The sequence below is a fragment of the Pempheris klunzingeri genome, chromosome 15 (genome assembly GCF_042242105.1).
Source record: "Pempheris klunzingeri isolate RE-2024b chromosome 15, fPemKlu1.hap1, whole genome shotgun sequence".
In the NCBI taxonomy this organism is placed as follows: domain Eukaryota; kingdom Metazoa; phylum Chordata; class Actinopteri; order Acropomatiformes; family Pempheridae; genus Pempheris; species Pempheris klunzingeri.
The window spans coordinates 637669-659170 of NC_092026.1; the positions used below are offsets into that span (position 1 = coordinate 637669).

General features: G+C 42.7%; 1 protein-coding gene across 1 annotated transcript; it reads left to right on the plus strand.

The window, feature by feature from the left end:
- The first annotated feature begins 212 nt into the window (after nucleotides 1–212).
- LOC139214064 (uncharacterized) lies at nucleotides 213–12073 on the plus strand. Its single transcript, XM_070844802.1, has 6 exons — nucleotides 213–310; nucleotides 551–846; nucleotides 1322–1406; nucleotides 10431–10747; nucleotides 11794–11881; nucleotides 12069–12073. Exons 1-6 carry the CDS (start codon nucleotides 271–273, stop codon nucleotides 12071–12073), a joined length of 831 nt encoding a protein of 276 aa, XP_070700903.1. The 5' UTR covers nucleotides 213–270.
- Nucleotides 12074–21502: the final 9429 nt, after the last annotated feature.

The following is a 21502-nucleotide window of genomic DNA, read 5'->3' on the forward strand; positions in this document are numbered from 1 at the left end:
ATTAGGCAAAGCTTTTACCTGATTGGTATGTGTGCATTTCAGAATACTCTAATTTTAAGAATCTCTAAAAGGTGATTCTGTGGCCCCGCCCACTAAAGGCCAACCCAACCGATGAGATCTGTTCTGTCTCCAGAGCAGAAATGTTTGAGGAACTAAAAGCCCAGTCAGCCTGACGCTGTGCAGCAGACAGGCTGTTTGGTGTTTTTATTCTACTGCAGTGGAGGAACATTGCTCGTCTGCTGTCTGTTCTGCTTTATCAACTCCAAAGACATGTTCCTGTACCTCTTTTTACTTTCCCCTCACTTCATAGGTGAGTGTCACAACACGGAGGAAAGTCTCATCTAACCTGCTGTATTAACCAGATATTTGCTCTACATTTCATAACTAGAGGTTTATCTGTATCTTTAACAAGCTGAATGATAGAAAGACTCTTCTATTATTGACTCAATCTCAAAATGATCAAAGTTGAAAGAAAAAGTCAAGAACCTCCGTTGAGTCTCTTGATGTCAGAATCTCTTGCAGACTAACATGAATAATACTCATTTTGCAGCCCTGGGTTCCATGAACAGCATAAAGCCAGAAAGTACTGAAGAACATGTTGCAGAGGGAACAAACATCAATCTGACCTGTAAATATGAGGGTGCTATCGACAATATCCAGTGGTACCGACAATACCGGAGATCCAGACCAGAGTTCCTGATCTACATCACAGAGGGAAATTTCATTCATCCAACTGTTTCTGATTTCTCAGCTCACATCAACAAAGCAGAGAAACGTGTAGCTCTGGAGATCTCCTCTGCTGCAGTGACTGACTCTGCTGTGTACTACTGTGCTCTGAGGCCCACAGTGACAGCAAACACCAAAACTCTGTACAAAAACCTTTGGAGCAAAGACAACAGGATCCTCCACAACATCCACTAGAGGGAGTCACACTCTGCTAAACTCCAACAATAAATGATACAGTCTGGATTCTGTGCTGCATCAGTGTGATTTCAGAGTTGAAGGTAGAAGAAGAGTAACTGAGGGAAGTGAAGATACAGAGAGATTCAGGGAGGAGTTAAGCTGTTACTGAACTATACAAGAGAGAGAATCTTCAATATTCAGCAGAGTTCAACACACAGAACAAACTTTACTTTGTTCAACATGATGTCACTGGATTATTATTTTGTATTTGTTCTGCTGTTTCTCTCCATTCTGACAGGTATGTTAGATTATGCATGATAAAAAAGTTTAAATCCAATATTTTCTGAATCAGATTCATTTCTAAAGAGTTTGAAACACGGCTTAAAAGATTTCTCTTCCTTTAGATGTCAACTGTCAGGAACTCACTCCAGTCAAGACTGAAGAGGACAGTTTAGAGGGCAGCGCTGTTACTCTGTCCTACAGATACTCCACAAAAGCAACTGGTAGTGATTGTTTCTTCTGGTATCGACAATATCCAGGAAAACCACCAGAGTTCCTCATCTCTCATTCAGCAACAGGGAACATAATAAATACTCTGGTCTCTGGACTGTCTGTCAGAGTGAGAGAGGATCAAACCCTCATGGATCTGCAGATCTCCTCTGCTGCAGTGACTGACTCTGCTCTGTACTACTGTGCTGTGAAGCCCACAGTGACAGCAAACCCACAGTCTCTGTACAAAAACACAAGCTGACACACTGACAAGCTGCTGTAAGCCTTTTTTCCACTGTTGTGCTGAACTTTTTACCTCCACTAGAGGGCGACATTATCTAGTAGGCACTGCACTACTTCTGCACTGTGTTCAACCATTCTGTCAATAATAACTGCTGCTGTGAGGAGAACAATCCTCAGACTGGATGCTGATCATCAGCTAGTTTCTCCTGGTGCTTTAAACCTTGTTGTAGAGATGGAACATTGGCTGTGGATTATTCTTGCTGCTCTTTTCTTTGGTAAGACACAAAGATCAGCATGTTTCCTCTGAACATAGTTTAACATATTCATCAGCTATTGATATACAGTGATTCTCCTTTAATCAATCATCTTTATTGATTCATCTCTTCCTCTGCATGTTCTCTTCTTCCTCAGAGTGTAAAGGAGAAGACAAAGTGATGCAGCCAACAGGAGATGTCATCGCTACTGAAGGAGACACAGCTACTCTTGACTGCACATTTCAGACCAGTGACACAACTCCAACTCTGTTCTGGTACAAACAAGAAGTAAATGACTTTCCAAAGTATATTCTGCTCCGTTATACTTTGGGAACAAAAACTAATGCTCCAGAGTTCCAGGAAGACAGATTTGATGCTAAAATCAACCAGACATCAGTTCCCCTGAAGATCCAGAAGCTTCAGTTCTCTGACTCTGCTGTGTACTACTGTGCTCTGAGGCCCACAGTGACAGCAAACACCAAAACTCTGTACAAAAACCTTTGGAGCAAAGACAACAGGATCCTCCACAACATCCACTAGAGGGAGTCTTTGACTCCTTTGACTCTGTTTTCACCCCACTCAACCTTTTCTTCCCTTCCCTCTCCTTCATTTGAATAAAGAACCACCGAGGACTCAATCCAATCAGATTGTTAGAATGTCTTTTTCATGTAACATGCTGTAGGGACATGTGTCCTAGATAACATACACGTTCCTCTCAAGTCAGCATTCTATCTTCCTGACTCCACTTTGTCTGGACGATGGTCAGCACATGTAAAGGTTAAGTCCATCTTTGGGGTACCCCCTCACATACCTGAAACCAGATCTTGCTTGTGGAATCCTATTGTTGGAGCCAACACAGAAATTAATTTGTATTTATATTTCTGAGTTGTATTTGGAGCATGCATTGTTAATGATATATTTTCTGATCGATCATTTGAAACTTTAGATATAGAGAAACGTTGCATTGCTATAATTATTCTACCGTATCTGGCGCTGGTCATCTCCTTCCTCCGCCCCCTCCTGCGTTATAATCAGCTGACAGGAGACAGCTGGGGGATCTCTTTTGTGTTGGAAGGAAGACAAACAGATTTATGACCACAGGTCTTAATTTTGAGTTGTTCTTTTGTTTAAGTAATGAGAATTTAATTTGACGGAAAAGTCAACCTCAGAGAGTTTATTTGTTGACGTAACTTTAAATAAATGTACATCAAGGAACGGATTACAAGGATCTCTGAGTGTGCTTTTGTTTGTACCATGAGTCTAAACTCATCTCCTGACCTCCAGCACCCCACACGGAAAAGTTGTCCCCACACCTATATATATGTGAAAGCTTTGCTCTGTATTCTTTAGTCTCATCTATGCCTGTGATGTTAGACTCCGAGCTCGTAAACCTACATAAACTTCTTGAATGAACCTTGGGCTACTCTCTTCATTACTACAACGACAGAAAAGCATCCCTACACAGATGACATGAACAATGAGCTCCTCCACTCAGAGTCTCCACTCCCTTGGTTCCTTCTTCTTCTTGCCACCAGCTGACACTGGTCCATCAACACACTGCATCCATCTCTCCATGAGCCTTATTCCTTCCATCATCCCTTCATCCCTCAACTCTTCATCCATCCTTCCTACATCATCCTGCCTCTCCTCCATCTGTATTTCATATCAAACTGTTCTAAATCCTAATCTTCATTGGAGTGGTTCTGGTTAGTAAAAGACATCATGTTTGCACAAACGGATGCAAAACAGTTTAGTCTTAGCTGGGACTGTTTTGATCAGTCTTTAAAGAAGAAGCCCTCATATTCACTAGAAATGGGCTTACTGAATTCTAGCATGTTTCACATACAAACGATACGACAGAAACACTAATGTGTGTTCAGCTTCAGTAAAACATGATTAACATGATGCTGACTGCAGCTTCAGAGTCAATTCAGAGTTGAAGGTAGAAGAAGAGTAACTGAGGGAAGTGAAGATCCAGAGAGATTCAGGGAGGAGTTAAGCTGTTACTGAACTATACAAGAGAGAGAATCTTCAATATTCAGCAGAGTTCAACACACAGAACAAACTTTACTTTGTTCAACATGATGTCACTGGATTATTATTTTGTATTTGTTCTGCTGTTTCTCTCCATTCTGACAGGTATGTTAGATTATGCATGATAAAACAGCTTAAATCCATTATTTTCTGAATCAGATTAGTTTCTAAAGAGTTTGAAACACGGTTTAAAAGATTTCTCTTCCTTTAGATGTCAACTGTCAGGAACTCACTCCAGTCAAGACTGAAGAGGACAGTTTAGAGGGCAGCACTGTTACTCTGTCCTACAGATCCACAAAAGCTGCTGGTCTTGATTATTTCTTCTGGTATCGACAATATCCAGGAAAACCACCAGAGTTCCTCATCTCTCACTTGGGAACACAAAATAAATCAGAGTCTGGACTGTCTGTCAGAGTGAGAGAGGATCAAACCCTCATGGATCTGCAGATCTCCTCTGCTGCAGTGACTGACTCTGCTCTGTACTACTGTGCTGTGAAGCCCACAGTGACAGCAAACCCACAGTCTCTGTACAAAAACACAAGCTGACACACTGACAAGCTGCTGGAAGCCTTTTTTCCACTGTTGTGCTGAACTTTTTACCTCCACTAGAGGGCGACATTATCTAGTAGGCACTGCACTACTTCTGCACTGTGTTCAACCATTCTGTCAATAATAACTGCTGCTGTGAGGAGAACAATCCTCAGACTGGATGCTGATCATCAGCTAGTTTCTCCTGGTGCTTTAAACCTTGTTGTAGAGATGGAACATTGGCTGTGGATTATTCTTGCTGCTCTTTTCTTTGGTAAGACACAAAGATCAGCATGTTTCCTCTGAACATAGTTTAACATATTCATCAGCTATTGATATACAGTGATTCTCCTTTAATCAATCATCTTTACTGATTCATCTCTTCCTCTGCATGTTCTCTTCTTCCTCAGAGTGTAAAGGAGAAGACAAAGTGATGCAGCCAACAGGAGATGTCATCGCTACTGAAGGAGACACAGCTACACTTGGCTGCACATTTGAGTTGAGCAGCAGCACATTGCCATATTTGTTCTGGTACAAACAAGAAGTAAATGAGTTCCCAGAGTACATGCTGAAATGTTTCTCAGAAACAGTAGAAAAAGTTGCTGAGTTCCAGGAAGAAAGATTTGATGCTAAAATCAACCAGACATCAGTTCCCCTGAAGATCCAGAAGCTTCAGCTGTCTGACTCTGCTGTGTACTACTGTGCTCTGAGGCCCACAGTGACAGCAAACACCAAAACTCTGTACAAAAACCTTTGGAGCAAAGACAACAGGATCCTCCACAACATCCACTAGAGGGAGTCACACTCTGTTAAACTTTAGGACGATCAGACAACAAACACTAAAACAACTAATCCAGCTTCTTGAGAGATCATCCACCGAAGGTGTCCTTTCTGTCCACTGCTGTCTGATCCTTTAAACTCAGACTGGTTCACACAACCTGACAGTTTGGCCCAGAGGACCCATAATCATTAAAACAGTGATCATTCATTACTTTCATTCACACACAATGCATTTCTCTGCATGTTGATATTCACTAATGTAGAGAAGCACGTCTGTAAGCTACGAGGCTCTGTGAGTGTTTGAGTTTGAACAAATCTAGAGCTGAATTAAAGTCAGTATTCAGAGAATCTGTCTCTTTAAGCTTTAGAAGAGCTCCTTGCTATTCATTTCTCCTGCTGACAGTTCAATGAAGATTCATAGCGAGGATCGGGAACAAAGGCCCTGCCTCGAGTGCATACCATTTCTGCCAAAAAACACGGTACACCTTGTTGGTTGCTTTAACCTTTGACTCTGTTTTCACCCCACTCAACCTGTTCTTCCCTTCCCTCTCCTTCATTTGAATAAAGAACCACCGGGGACTCAATCCAATCAGATGACATGAACAAACAGCTCCTCCACTCAGAGTCTCCACTCCCTTGGTTCCTTCTTCTTCTTGCCACCAGCTGACACTGGTCCATCAACACACTGCATCCATCTCTCCATGAGCCTGATTCCTTCCATCATCCCTTCATCCCTCAACTCTTCATCCATCCTTCCTACATCATCCTGCCTCTCCTCCATCTGTATTTCATATCAAACTGTTCTAAATCCTAATCTTCATTGGAGTGGTTCTGGTTAGTAAAAGACATCATGTTTGCACAAACGGATGCAAAACAGTTTAGTCTTAGCTGGGACTGTTTTGATCAGTCTTTAAAGAAGAAGCCCTCATATTCACTAGAAATGGGCTTACTGAATTCTAGCATGTTTCACATACAAACGATACGACAGAAACACTAATGTGTGTTCAGCTTCAGTAAAACATGATTAACATGATGCTGACTGCAGCTTCAGAGTCAATTCAGAGTTGAAGGTAGAAGAAGAGTAACTGAGGGAAGTGAAGATACAGAGAGATTCAGGGAGGAGTTAAGCTGTTACTGAACTATACAAGAGAGAGAATCTTCAATATTCAGCAGAGTTCAACACACAGAACAAACTTTACTTTGTTCAACATGATGTCACTGGATTATTATTTTGTATTTGTTCTGCTGTTTCTCTCCATTCTGACAGGTATGTTAGATTATGCATTATAAAACAGCTTAAATCCAATATTTTATGAATCAGATTCATTTTTAAAGAGTTTGAAACACGGCTTAAAAGATTTCTCTTCCTTTAGATGTCAACTGTCAGGAACTCACTCCAGTCAAGACTGAAGAGGACAGTTTAGAGGGCAGCACTGTTACTCTGTCCTACAGATACTCCAGAAAAGCAACTGGTGCTGATTATTTCTACTGGTATCGACAATATCCAGGAAAACCACCAGAGTTCCTCATCTCTCATTCAGGAACAGGGAACATAATAAATACTCTGGTCTCTGGACTGTCTGTCAGAGTGAGAGAGGATCAAACCCTCATGGATCTGCAGATCTCCTCTGCTGCAGTGACTGACTCTGCTGTGTACTACTGTGCTCTGAGGCCCACAGTGACAGCAAACACCAAAACTCTGTACAAAAACCTTTGGAGCAAAGACAACAGGATCCTCCACAACATCCACTAGAGGGAGTCACACACCATGAACCCTCGATGTTCTGAGCCAGAGTCACTGGACTGAAGAACACAAGAACAAACATGAATCAATGAGGGTGAGAGACAGAGCTACTGTGAAAACAAAAAGAAGAAAATGATTGGCTGAGCTGAACTGAGGAATCACCACCAACAGGTGATTGGCCCCGCCCACTGAGGTTCACCTGAACCAATGACATTGTTTCTGACTCTTTCTACTGCAGTGGAAGAACACTGATCAGCTGCTGTTTGGCTTTAACAACTCCAAAGACATGTTGCTTCACCTCTTTTTGCTTTTCTCTCACTTTCCAGGTGAGTTTAAGAACAGGATGAAGATTTGTTGAACCTGCTGCACCAACCAGATCCACACAGCCTGGATTTCATGACATTTCTCATTTCTTTGCTCCCATAGGATGCACATCATGTTCTGATGGTCATGTAAAAACAAATGTCAATGGAAGTGAATGAGTTCTACTCTTTGTGCTGTTTCTGTCCACAGAGTAACGCTGAACACTTGATATTTCCCACTGTCTTCTCCTCTCAGCCTCATCAACAATGTTGGTCTAATGGCTTCATTCTCTCTACTTTTTCCAGGACCAACAGCTGCAGACAGAATCTCTCCTGAAGGAGATGAAGTCAGTAAAAGAGAAGGAGAATCTGTCACACTCAGGTGTCAGTATGAGACAAGTTCTAGCTATGTTTATCTTTACTGGTACAAACATCATTCTGAGCTTCAGGCACCTCAGTTTATACTCTTGAAAGGAGCCAAATCACGGAGCAGTTATCAATATATTCCTGATAATCGCTATGGCTCCAAAACAACAAGCACATCAACTGAACTGACCATCAGAGGGCTAACCCTGGCAGACACAGCTCTCTACTACTGTGCTCTAGAAACACAGTGATACAGCGTGTAGAAGAGGCTGTACAAAAACCTGAAGACAGATATCTGACTGCTCTTCAAAGAGGAGGGAAGTGGTGTTCAAACCACAGCTTCATATCAGATGGATTCTGCTAATTCCTGTTTTATCAGAGTCACTGAGGTCACAGCTGCTGATGAAACACTGTGGAAGGATTCACATGAGGAGCAAATCCACATCAGTGACAAACCAGCATGAAACAAAAAGCAAAGAAATTCATGAATAAGTGGTGATCAAACACACTGAATAATGACATTCAGGCATTCGAATCCAAAAATCTTTTATACAAAGTTTGACTCTTTCTAAATGTTCAGTCATCTCAGGTAATGAATTAATGATACAGTAAAAAACATTTCACTTCATCAGAACAGCGTCCTGTGAGCAGAGACAAATGTAAGCACAGTTTTAGGCCAAAATGAGAGGAGCAATCAGACTGCACCACCTGATCACCATGAACACAGCCTCAGCTGTGCCACTGTACCTACGTCACTATAAGTGAGCTGATCTGGAGCCAGGAAGTCACCAGAGGCACTAATGAAGTACTGCTGGAGGACAAATGAGAAAAGGCAAACCGGATTGATTGGATAAATTTAATATTTCATCGTTTATCAGCGATTATTTCTACTTACATGTCGATGAAAAAACATGTAATCCAGGTCATTTTTGTGTGACTCACAGCTCTCATAATCTCTGATCTCCCATTTGTTTGAATAATGAAATAAAATCCAATAATGTAAAAAATGTCCTGATGGTTACTGTAATAACATTCTTACCAACAATGTAATGCCTTTCAGTTGGCTTTTCAAAGCTTGTAACGGGAGTATTTAGAACCCAAATGCAGCATAAAGGACATCAGCGAAAACTCAAAGTCACTTTTATTACTTTGCCAAGCAGGTGATTGCAGTTACCGGGAGAGAGACGAGGTGGGTTGGTCAGAAACTGGGTCGGCAACAGCCGATCTTCTTCTCCTCCTTTCTGCTGTTCCCCTGAGGGGTCGCCACAGCGAATCATCTGCTTCCATCTAACCCTATCCTCTGCATCATCTTCTCTCACACCAGCTGACTTCATGTCCTCTTTCACTACATCCATAGATCTCCTCTTTGGTCTTCCTCTAGGCCTCCTGCCTGGCAGTTAGACCGCAGTTTTACTGTGTCACTTGGTCCCTACACGTCTAAATCAGCTGCTCTTTCCTGTGGTGTGCCTCTGGGATCTGTTATGGGCCCTGTATTATTTGCCTTGTACATGCTTCCCTTAGGAGATATTATCTCCAGTTTTAAGGGTATTTCTTATCACCTCTACGCTGATGACATCCAGTTGTCTCTTTTAAACCTGATGAGACTGAAAAACTGGCTGTCTTGAACAACTGTCTGTCTGCCACGAAGGACTGGATGGCAAATAACTTTTTACTGTTAAATGCAGACGAGACTGAGGTCCTTATCATTGCCCCAGAGAGCGTAGCCTCCAAGGTTGCCCAGTGTATCGGCCCCCTCTTAAGCTGTTCAATCCAGGCTTAGAAATCAACACATCAGATCATTGACCAGGACATTTCACGCTTTTATATCGTCCCAGTTGGACTATTGGAACTCCCTTTTCACCTGCCTCAGCAAGTCGTCTCTGGACCTTCTACAATTGGTCCAGAACGCTGCAGCAAGGCTGCTAACCAGGTCCAACAGATCAACTCACATCACACCCATCCTATTCTCTTTACACTGGCTTCCCATCAAGTTCAGGATTCATTTTAAGGTTCTTGTATGAAATGAATTGAATACAGAAAATAATGTCTCTGTTGTTCCATTAAGCTGTGTCATTTTCTATTACAAGCTGTCTTCATACCAAATTATTCTTAAACACATTCATTTGGTGACAGCACGTGATTCCACATTCAGTAATTATGGCAACTGGTTTATTACATGTGAAGTGCTGATGTTGCTGACCATCTTACATTTGAGTGAATCTGGAACTCATATCTTTTTATTTGCTCCTAAAATGTTGTGAATGCATGTGAAATCAAAACTTGCCAACTGATTGGAAGTACTCATGGGTATAAAATGTGAGCTTTGCTTTTATCATCATCTGACTTGAGATGTGCTGTGATGAAAAAGTGTTGGCTCTACTGTAGTAGCATAACATAGATCCTTTCTGTAACTGTCAGTCAAAAGGAATCCCAATGTCAACAAAACTTCCCACGTACAGCTGCTACAAAATGCTGCTGCCAGTCTGCTAAGCAGGAAGAAGTGTAACCAAGAACTGACAATACAGATCTGAACGGAGATGGAGAGATTCAGGGAGGAGCTAAGCTGTTACTGAACAATAGAAGAGAGAGGAACTTATTCAGCACCGTTCAACACACAGAACAAACTTTGCTTCATTCAACATGCTGTCATTGCATCATTGTGTCTTTTCTCTGCTACTTCTTTTCACTCTAAGAGGTATATTAGATTATGCAGCAAGTTTAATGCAAAAGTTTGTTGTATGTGAGTCGTTTATTTAGACTTTTACAACTTTGCATCTCTTTCTTCAGGTATCAGCTGTGAGAATCTCTCTCCAGTCAAGGATGAAGTGCACAGTTTAGAGGGCAGCACTGTTACTCTGTCCTACAGATACTCCAGACAAGCTGATGGGACTGATCACTTCTTCTGGTATCGACAATATCAAGGAAAACCACCAGAGTTCCTCTGGTATATTTCAGGGCTAAATTTTACAAGGCGAGCCGAGTCTCTAAGACCAGAGACAAAGTTCTCAACTAAACTGTCTGAAGAAAAGCATCGTGTAGATCTGCAGATCTCCTCTGCTGCAGTGACTGACTCTGCTCTGTACTACTGTGCTGTGAAGCCCACAGTGACAGCAAACCCACAGTCTCTGTACAAAAACACAAGCTGACACACTGACAAGCTGCTGGAAGCCTTTTTTCCACTGTTGCGCTGAACTTTTTACCTCCACTAGAGGGCGACATTATCTAGTAGGCACTGCACTACTTCTGCACTGTGTTCAACCATTCTGTCAATAATAACTGCTGCTGTGAGGAGAACAATCCTCAGACTGGATGCTGATCATCAGCTAGTTTCTCCTGGTGCTTTAAACCTTGTTGTAGAGATGGAACATTGGCTGTGGATTATTCTTGCTGCTCTTTTCTTTGGTAAGACACAAAGATCAGCATGTTTCCTCTGAACATAGTTTAACATATTCATCAGCTATTGATATACAGTGATTCTCCTTTAATCAATCATCTTTACTGATTCATCTCTTCCTCTGCATGTTCTCTTCTTCCTCAGAGTGTAAAGGAGAAGACAAAGTGATGCAGCCAACAGGAGATGTCATCGCTACTGAAGGAGACACAGCTACACTTGACTGCACATTTGAGACCAGTGACAGAGCTCCAACTCTGTTCTGGTACAAACAAGAAGTAAATGACCTTCCAAAGTATATTCTGCGACGTGATACTTTGGGAACAAAAGATAATAATCCAGAGTTCCAGGAAGAAAAATTTGATGCTAAAATCAACCAGACATCAGTTCCCCTGAAGATCCAGAAGCTTCAGCTGTCTGACTCTGCTGTGTACTACTGTGCTCTGAGGCCCACAGTGACAGCAAACACCAAAACTCTGTACAAAAACCTTTGGAGCAAAGACAACAGGATCCTCCACAACATCCACTAGAGGGAGTCACACACCATGAACCCACGATGTTCTGAGCCAGAGTCACTGGACTGAAGAACACAAGAACAAACATGAATCAATGAGGGTGAGAGACAGAGCTACTGTGAAAACAAAAAGAAGAAAATGATTGGCTGAGCTGAACTGAGGAAACACCACCAACAGGTGATTGGCCCCGCCCACTGAGGTTCACCTGAACCAATGACATTGTTTCTGACTCTTTCTACTGCAGTGGAAGAACACTGATCAGCTGCTGTTTGGCTTTAACAACTCCAAAGACATGTTGCTTCACTTCTTTTTGCTTTTCTCTCACTTTCCAGGTGAGTTTAAGAACAGGATGAAGATTTGTTGAACCTGCTGCACCAACCAGATCCACACAGCCTGGATTTCATGGCATTTCTCATTTCTTTGCTCCCATAGGATGCACATCATGTTCTGATGGTCATGTAAAAACAAATGTCAATGGAAGTGAATGAGTTCTACTCTTTGTGCTGTTTGTGTCCACAGAGTAACGCTGAACACTTGATATTTCCCACTGTCTTCTCCTCTCAGCCTCATCAACAATGTTGGTCTAATGGCTTCATTCTCTCTACTTTTTCCAGGACCAACAGCTGCAGACACAATCTCTCCTGTAGGAGATGAAGTCAGTAAAAGAGAAGGAGAATCTGTCACACTCAGGTGTCAGTATGAGACAAAGGTCAACAATATTGCACTTCACTGGTACAAACATCATTCTGAGCTTCAGGCACCTCAGTTTATACTCTTGAAAGGAGCAAAAGGGTACACAGGTGAATATATTCCTGATAATCGCTATGGCTCCAAAACAACAAGCACATCAACTGAACTGACCATCAGAGGGCTAACCCTGGCAGACACAGCTCTCTACTACTGTGCTCTAGAAACACAGTGATACAGCGTGTAGAAGAGGCTGTACAAAAACCTGAACACAGATATCTGACTGCTCTTCAAAGAGGAGGGAAGTGGTGTTCAAACCACAGCTTCATATCAGATGGATTCTGCTAATTCCTGTTTTATCAGAGTCACTGAGGTCACAGCTGCTGATGAAACACTGTGGGAGGATTCACATGAGGAGCAAATCCACATCAGTGACAAACCAGCTGGATGATGCTTCAAACAAAGGACCAAAAGAAAGAAAACACAGAAATGTCAGTTTTTATTGGGTGATCATTCGGTTTTAAAATTGTTAAAACATGCTGATTGAGTTAGAACAACAGACTGGAAGCTTTAAAAGGAGGGTGGTGCTTGAAATCACTGTTCTTCCTCTGTTAACCGTGGTTACCTGCCAGGAAACACGTGCCGTCATCATTGCTGGTAAGACTGCACCTAAATAACCATTTATCGGATCATCAAGAACTTCAAGGAGAGAGGTTCAATTGTTGTGAAGGAGGCTTCAGGGCGCCCAACAAAGTCCAGCAAGTGCCAGGACCATCTCCTAAAGTTGATTCAGCTGCAGGATCGGGGCACCACCAGTGCAGAGCTTGCTCAGGAATGGCAGCAGGCAGGTGTGAGTGCACCTGCGTGCACAGTGAGGTGAAGACTTTTGGAGGATGGCCTGGTGTGAAGAAGGGCAGCAAAGAAGCCACTTCTCTCCAGGAAAAACATCAGGGACAGACTGATATTCTGGAAAAGGTACAGGGATTGGACTGCTGAGGACTGGGGTAAAGTCATTTTCTCTGATGAATCCCCTTTCCGATTGTTTGGGGCATCTGGAAAAAAGCTTGTCCGGAGAAGAAAAGGTGAGCGCTACCATCAGTCCTGTGTCCTGCCAACAGAAAAGCATCCTGAGACCATTCATGCGTTGCTTCTCTCTCCCTTCTACTCCAAGGGAGTGGCCACAGCCATGAATAAAGAATGGTACCCAAACATCCTCCGAGAGCAACTTCTCCCAACCATCCAAGAACAGTCTGGTGACCAACAGAGCCTTTTCCAGCATGATGGAGCACCTTGCCATAAGATAACAACGGTAACTAAGTGCCTTGGGGAACAAACCATCACAACTTTTGGGTCCATGGCCAGGAAACTCCCCAGACCTTAATCCCATTGAGAACTTGTGGTCAATCCTCAAGAGGTGGGTGGACAAACAAAAACCCACAAATTCTGACAAGCATCGATTACGCAAGAACGATGTGGCCCAGAAATTGATGTACAGCATGCAGGGTGAATTGCAGAGGTCTTGAAAAAGAAGGGTGAACACTGCAAATATTGACTCTTTGCATAGACTCAATGTAATTGTCAATAAAAGCTTCAGACACTCATGAAATGCTTGTAATTATACTTCAGTATACCATAGTAACATCTGACAAAAAGATCTAAAAACACAGAAGCAGCAAACTTTGTGAAAACCAATACTTGTGTCATTCTCAAAACTTTTGGCCACGGCTGTATATGAATCCTTTCAGCTGTCATGACGGCTGGTTTACATGAGACACTCAAAGACCTCTGCTGCCACCACTGTATTAAGTAAGAGAGTGAAGGAGCCATCGCTACTGGCTTCATGTAATCTTCATGATGTGTTGGCTAATACTTCAGTATGATGCTACTGTCTGTGCCAGAGAAGCACATCTAATGCTTTAATGTCAGGAAAACCACTTTACTCTTTAGACCTGATCGGGTACTCTGAGCAGACCACAGCAGGAGGAGGAGCTGGACAACTGAACATGAAAGGTTCATTCATGAGAGGAATTAAGGTGTGTGATCAGTGTGATTTCAGAGTTGAAGGTAGAAGAAGAGTAACTGAGGGAAGTGAAGATACAGAGAGATTCAGGGAGGAGTTAAGCTGTTACTGAACTATACAAGAGAGAGAATCTTCAATATTCAGCAGAGTTCAACACACAGAACAAACTTTACTTTGTTCAACATGATGTCACTGGATTATTATTTTGTATTTGTTCTGCTGTTTCTCTCCATTCTGACAGGTATGTTAGATTATGCATTATAAAACAGCTTAAATCCAATATTTTCTGAATCAGATTAGTTTCTAAAGAGTTTGAAACACGGCTTAAAAGATTTCTCTTCCTTTAGATGTCAACTGTCAGGAACTCACTCCAGTCAAGACTGAAGAGGACAGTTTAGAGGGCAGCACTGTTACTCTGTCCTACAGATACTCCACAAAAGCAACTGGTAGTGATCAATTCTTCTGGTATCGACAATATCCAGGAAAACCACCAGAGTTCCTCATCTCTCATTCAGCAACAGGGAGCATATTAAATACTCTGGTCTCTGGACTGTCTGTCAGAGTGAGAGAGGATCAAACCCTCATGGATCTGCAGATCTCCTCTGCTGCAGTGACTGACTCTGCTCTGTACTACTGTGCTGTGAGGCCCACAGTGACAGCAAACCCACAGTCTCTGTACAAAAACACAAGCTGACACACTGACAAGCTGCTGGAAGCCTTTTTTCCACTGTTGCGCTGAACTTTTTACCTCCACTAGAGGGCGACATTATCTAGTAGGCACTGCACTACTTCTGCACTGTGTTCAACCATTCTGTCAATAATAACTGCTGCTGTGAGGAGAACAATCCTCAGACTGGATGCTGATCATCAGCTAGTTTCTCCTGGTGCTTTAAACCTTGTTGTAGAGATGGAACATTGGCTGTGGATTATTCTTGCTGCTCTTTTCTTTGGTAAGACACAAAGATCAGCATGTTTCCTCTGAACATAGTTTAACATATTCATCAGCTATGGATATACAGTGATTCTCCTTTAATCAATCATCTTTACTGATTCATCTCTTCCTCTGCATGTTCTCTTCTTCCTCAGAGTGTAAAGGAGAAGACAAAGTGATGCAGCCAACAGGAGATGTCATCGCTACTGAAGGAGACACAGCTACACTTGACTGCACATTTGAGACCAGTGACAGAGCTCCAACTCTGTTCTGGTACAAACAAGAAGTAAACGACTTTCCAAAGTATATTCTGCTCCGTTATACTTCAGGAACAAAAACTAATGCTCCAGAATTCCAGGAAGACAGATTTGATGCTGCAATCAACCAGACATCAGTTCCCCTGAAGATCCAGAAGCTTCAGCTGTCTGACTCTGCTGTGTACTACTGTGCTCTGAGGCCCACAGTGACAGCAAAGACCAAAACTCTGTACAAAAACCTTTGGAGTAAAGACAACAGGATCCTCTACAACATCCACTAGAGGGAGTCACACTCTGCTAAACAATGATATGTTTGATATGTTTGTGTGTGATTCAGTCCATAAACAACAGAAAATGCAGCTCTAAAGATAAAACACAGAATGAGGGAAAATGTTGTTTCATACGACTCAAACTCCGATCATAATGAGGTTCTGTGGGATGTTTTATATAAGAACAAAACCTCACTATTACCGATTGTAACAGCAAATCCTCTGATATCTGATCACTTTCATGGAGCACTCACTCATTCATAACTGCCCAAATGTGAGACATTATAATCAAAACAATTAATACAAGTAAAACATTATAAACATCAGAAAAAAACAGTAATTCATCATATCAATTCATCGCATCATTATATTTTCTTGTCTTCTTGTATTTTGTGATTTTTTTGTGGTGTACCACAGGGTTTAATCCTCAGTTCTCCCATTTTCCATTTCAGCGTTGTCTTTAGATCAAAATATTTTAAAACATAATCACATATTGTCAGCAACATAATACAAAGTTATGTGTTTTACAATAATTTGATCTATAGACAACACGTAAACAGAAAATGAAAGTACCTAGTATTGAACTCTGTGGCTCAACACAAGAAATCCCAGCCTGAGAGAACAACAGAGGAACTTCTTTCACAAAGAAAAGAACGTTTTACATTTTACATAATGCATGGCATAAAGACCTTGAGTTGAATAATGTAAAAACATCAAAAACTATAAGAATAAGAATAAGAATAAGAACACTTTATTCATCCCAAAGGAAATTACTTTGCCAGTGGTCAACAATACAAAACAAATATTAAATATTATATATATATATATATTTGTAATTTTATAGATTCCTGAGGCCTTAAGTATCACTCCTACAGAAGGAGGAGGAATTATACAGTTTGATAGCCACAGGTAGGAAAGACCTCCTGTGGCGTTCTGTTGTGCACCTCGATGCTCTCAGTCTATGGCTGAAGGTGCTCTGACAGGACGTCAGTGTGGCATGAAGGGGGTGAGAGGTGTTGTCCATGATGCTGAGCAGCTTCCTCAGCATCCTCCTCTCTGACACCTCCACCGCAGACACCAACTCAACACCCAGGACAGAACCAGCTCTCCTGATGAGCTTGTCAAGTCTGTTGGTGTCAGCTGTCTTCAGCCTGCTGCCCCAGCACACTACAGCGAAGAAGATGACTCTGGATACCACCGAGTGATAGAACGTCTGCAGCATGGTTCTGCAGACATTGAAAGATCTGAGCCTCCTGAGGAAGTACAGTCGGCTCTGACCTTTCTTATATACAGCATGAGTGTTTATTGACCAGTCCAGTTTATTTTCTATGTGAACGCCAAGGAATTTGTAGTCATCCACAATGTCCACCTCTGATCCATTGATGGTGACTGGGTTTGGACAGGTCCTCTGTTTCCTGAAGTCCACCACCAGCTCTTTTGTCTTCGTGACGTTGAGCTGTAGATGGTTCAGTCCACACCACTCCACGAACCTGTCCACCACACTCCTGTACTCAGCCTCCTGGTCCCTGCTGATACAGCCCACCATGGCAGAGTCGTCCGAAAACTTCGGCAGGTGGTTGACTGTGAGCAGAACCTGAAGTCTGAGGTGTAGAGTGTGAACATGAAGGGAGACAGGACCGTCCCCTGTGGCGCCCCCGTGCTGCTCACGATGGTGTCCGAAGTAATGTCCCAAAGCCTCGCGTACTGTGGGCGGCCTGTGAGGTAGTTGGTGATCCAGGCCACCAGTGGAGCATCCATCTGCATGTCCTGCATGCTGAGAAGGGCAGGTCGAATGGTGTTGAACGCACCGGAGAAGTCAAAGAACATGACTCTCACAGTGCTGCCTGCCTCCTCCAGGTGAGAGTAAACTCTCTGGAGCAGGAAGATGATGGCGTCTTCCACTCCAATACGGGGCTGGTACGTGAACTGCAGGGGGTCTAGCGATGGTCTGGCGACAGTGCGAAGGTGCTTCAGGACGAGTCTCTCCAGTGACTTCATGACATGTGACGTCAGGGCCACTGGTCTGTAGTCACTGCGTGTGGTGGGGTTCTTCTTCTTGGGCACAGGAACCAGGCATGATTTCTTCCACAGGTCAGGGACAACCATGTGGCTCAGGCTCAAGGTAAAGATGTGCTGGAAGATCCCACACAGCTGAGTAGCACATCCTTTCAGCACTCTGGGGCTGAGGCCGTCACCACCTGCGGCCTTTCCTGGACGAAGGCGACTGAACTCTCCTCTCACATCCTCCGCAGTGATGGTTATGGGAGGGGGCCCCGGTGATGGAGGCGGGCAGAAGGGCTGAGGCGGCTGGGCAGGTAGTAAGTGTTTTATTTGTATCAAACTATGTTTGGTATATTGGCGACCACAGTAACAGACAACAGTCTCAACATGCTTGGGGCTGAATGTTATTACCAAACTGAGACATTTCTGGATAGTATTTATCAAACACGTTATAGGTTCATGCTGTAATTCTGGCTCTCAGACCGAAGCTCCCATCGCTCACTGAAAAGAGTCGCTCAAAGAGTCGCCTCGATCTCAAACAACAACCTTTGACAAAATAATGTCTCCACTTTAGCAGAATAGATTTGGTCATTTTACCTTTGCAAACCTCAACAAGGGAATCAAAGGTGATCCATCTTGAAATACCTACTTTTCTGCCACTACCATTTTAAAGGAATCACCAAAAATATGAAAAAAACAACTGAAGAGAAGACAGAGATTCAGGGAGGAGTTAAGCTGTTACTGAACTCTACAAGAGAGAGAATCTTCAATGTTCAGCAGAGTTCAACACACAGAACAAACTTTACTTTGTTCAACATGATGTCACTGGATTATTATTTTGTATTTGTTCTGCTGTTTCTCTCCATTCTGACAGGTATGTTAGATTATGCATTATAAAAAAGCTTAAATCCAATATTTTCTGAATCAGATTCATTTCTAAAGAGTTTGAAACATGGCTTAAAAGATTTCTCTTCCTTTAGATGTCAACTGTCAGGAACTCACTCCAGTCAAGACTGAAGAGGACAGTTTAGAGGGCAGCACTGTTACTCTGTCCTACAGATACTCCACAAAAGCAACTGGTAGTGATCAATTCTTCTGGTATCGACAATATCCAGGAAAACCACCAGAGTTCCTCATCTCTCATTCAGCAACAGGGAACATAATAAATACTCTGGTCTCTGGACTGTCTGTCAGAGTGAGAGAGGATCAAACCCTCATGGATCTGCAGATCTCCTCTGCTGCAGTGACTGACTCTGCTCTGTACTACTGTGCTGTGAGGCCCACAGTGACAGCAAACCCACAGTCTCTGTACAAAAACACAAGCTGACACACTGACAAGCTGCTGGAAGCCTTTTTTCCACTGTTGCGCTGAACTTTTTACCTCCACTAGAGGGCGACATTATCTAGTAGGCACTGCACTACTTCTGCACTGTGTTCAACCATTCTGTCAATAATAACTGCTGCTGTGAGGAGAACAATCCTCAGACTGGATGCTGATCATCAGCTAGTTTCTCCTGGTGCTTTAAACCTTGTTGTAGAGATGGAACATTGGCTGTGGATTATTCTTGCTGCTCTTTTCTTTGGTAAGACACAAAGATCAGCATGTTTCCTCTGAACATAGTTTAACATATTCATCAGCTATTGATATACAGTGATTCTCCTTTAATCAATCATCTTTACTGATTCATCTCTTCCTCTGCATGTTCTCTTCTTCCTCAGAGTGTAAAGGAGAAGACAAAGTGATGCAGCCAACAGGAGATGTCATCGCTACTGAAGGAGACACAGCTACACTTGACTGCACATTTCAGACGAGCAGCAGCGCAACTCCAACTCTGTTCTGGTACAAACAAGATGGAAACAACAGCCCCAAATTCATACTGAACCGCGTTCAGCTGGATGAAGGAAAGACAGCAGATGAGTTGAAGGAGAGATTTTCATCCACTCTGAATTCCAGCTCAAGATCAGTTCCCCTGAAGATCCAGAAGCTTCAGCTGTCTGACTCTGCTGTGTACTACTGTGCTCTGAGGCCCACAGTGACAGCAAACACCAAAACTCTGTACAAAAACCTTTGGAGCAAAGACAACAGGATCCTCCACAACATCCACTAGAGGGAGTCACACATGATCACAATTCAAAATGATGTTAAGTGTAGAATTGTTGTAATGCTGATAAAGAAATAAGGAAAAATGAATAAATAACAGAATATATTGATGATACAAATGTGTTTGTATCAATATTCCTTTGACTTTCCTCTGATATGAACACAGACTTCTTTGTTAAGAATAAAGACCATATGTTCACCACCTCACTTTCCTTTATATGGTGGATTTCCTGCATTTGTAGAGCAATCTTTGATAATGAGCCTCTCCATCACCCAAACAGGGTCACTCTCACTCTCACTGATGCTGGAGGAGCCGCCAGGCAAAGGGTTTGGTGAGTTGGTCAAGGACACTTCAGCGTGTTGACAGGAGGAGTTGGGGATTGAACCATCAACCCTTCGACCTGCTCCATCTGCTGAGCCACAGTTGCCCCAAGCAGACCTTTAGAATGAAGAGGAAATGAAATGTGAATGTTTTGGCACTGCTAGTGTCCATACATACTAAGGGAACCACCCTGACTAAACTCTGAGTTTAATAAGTTGTTAAAACGACAGATGTGACAAATTTGTTTTTGTGCCATGTCCCTCGCTATCTAGCTAGCAGGCCGCCATCTTGGGGTGGCATCATTGCCTACGTAATGGGGTTGGTTGGTTGCAGTGGTGCAGTTGGCACACGCCTATGAACATGAGGAGGAAGATGAACTAACACAACCTGTTGAGCCTGTGATAAGTCTGATTGCTTCTGTAGCAGAGGGTTTTAGTGTGCGTCTAAACTCCCACAAATTCTACAATAAAAACATGGAACTGATCTTCCACACTTTATTACCTTGACAAGCAGACAGCAGAGCATCTCACACACTTGTTCTGTCTTTTTTTTATCAAAATAAAAGCCCCAAATCTAAACACTACTATAACAGCAAAAACAGAAATCCTCTCAGAGCTTTTTTCTAAGAGGCAACAACACAAAAATAGATCCCACTTATGCTTTTGAGCCGACATGGCGTGGGACCCAACCGGTGGTTCAGGTGGAGGAAGTCGTGGAGCCGGTGCTTTGAGCTGAGGAGTGGATCAGTAAAGACTACATGGCATCAGTGTGGCCGTTTTACCTGCTGCTGGTGGAAATGCTCTCCCTGAAAGATGTCCACGGCAAAATGTCCTGTCAATAGCACGTGAGTTAAGCTAGCGGTTTAGCTAACATTAGCTGTAACCACCAGCGACCAAAATCGTTAACCTTATATAGTAAATAAAGTGAATACACACGACATGGTGTTGGCCAGAGACGGGAATATGATGGCGTAAAGTACGAACACTGTTTCCACATGCAGTTTGTTTACGTGTAGATGTTGTCTGCCCGACACATTTTTGTTTATGAGGTCCCCCGGTACTAATTAGTAGCTAAACCTTAACATGAGCTAGCCGTGAGGAATTAAGGTGTGTGATCAGTGTGATTTCAGAGTTGAAGGTAGAAGAAGAGTAACTGAGGGAAGTGAAGATACAGAGAGATTCAGGGAGGAGTTAAGCTGTTACTGAACTATACAAGAGAGAGAATCTTCAATATTCAGCAGAGTTCAACACACAGAACAAACTTTACTTTGTTCAACATGATGTCACTGGATTATTATTTTGTATTTGTTCTGCTGTTTCTCTCCATTCTGACAGGTATGTTAGATTATGCATTATACAAAAGCTT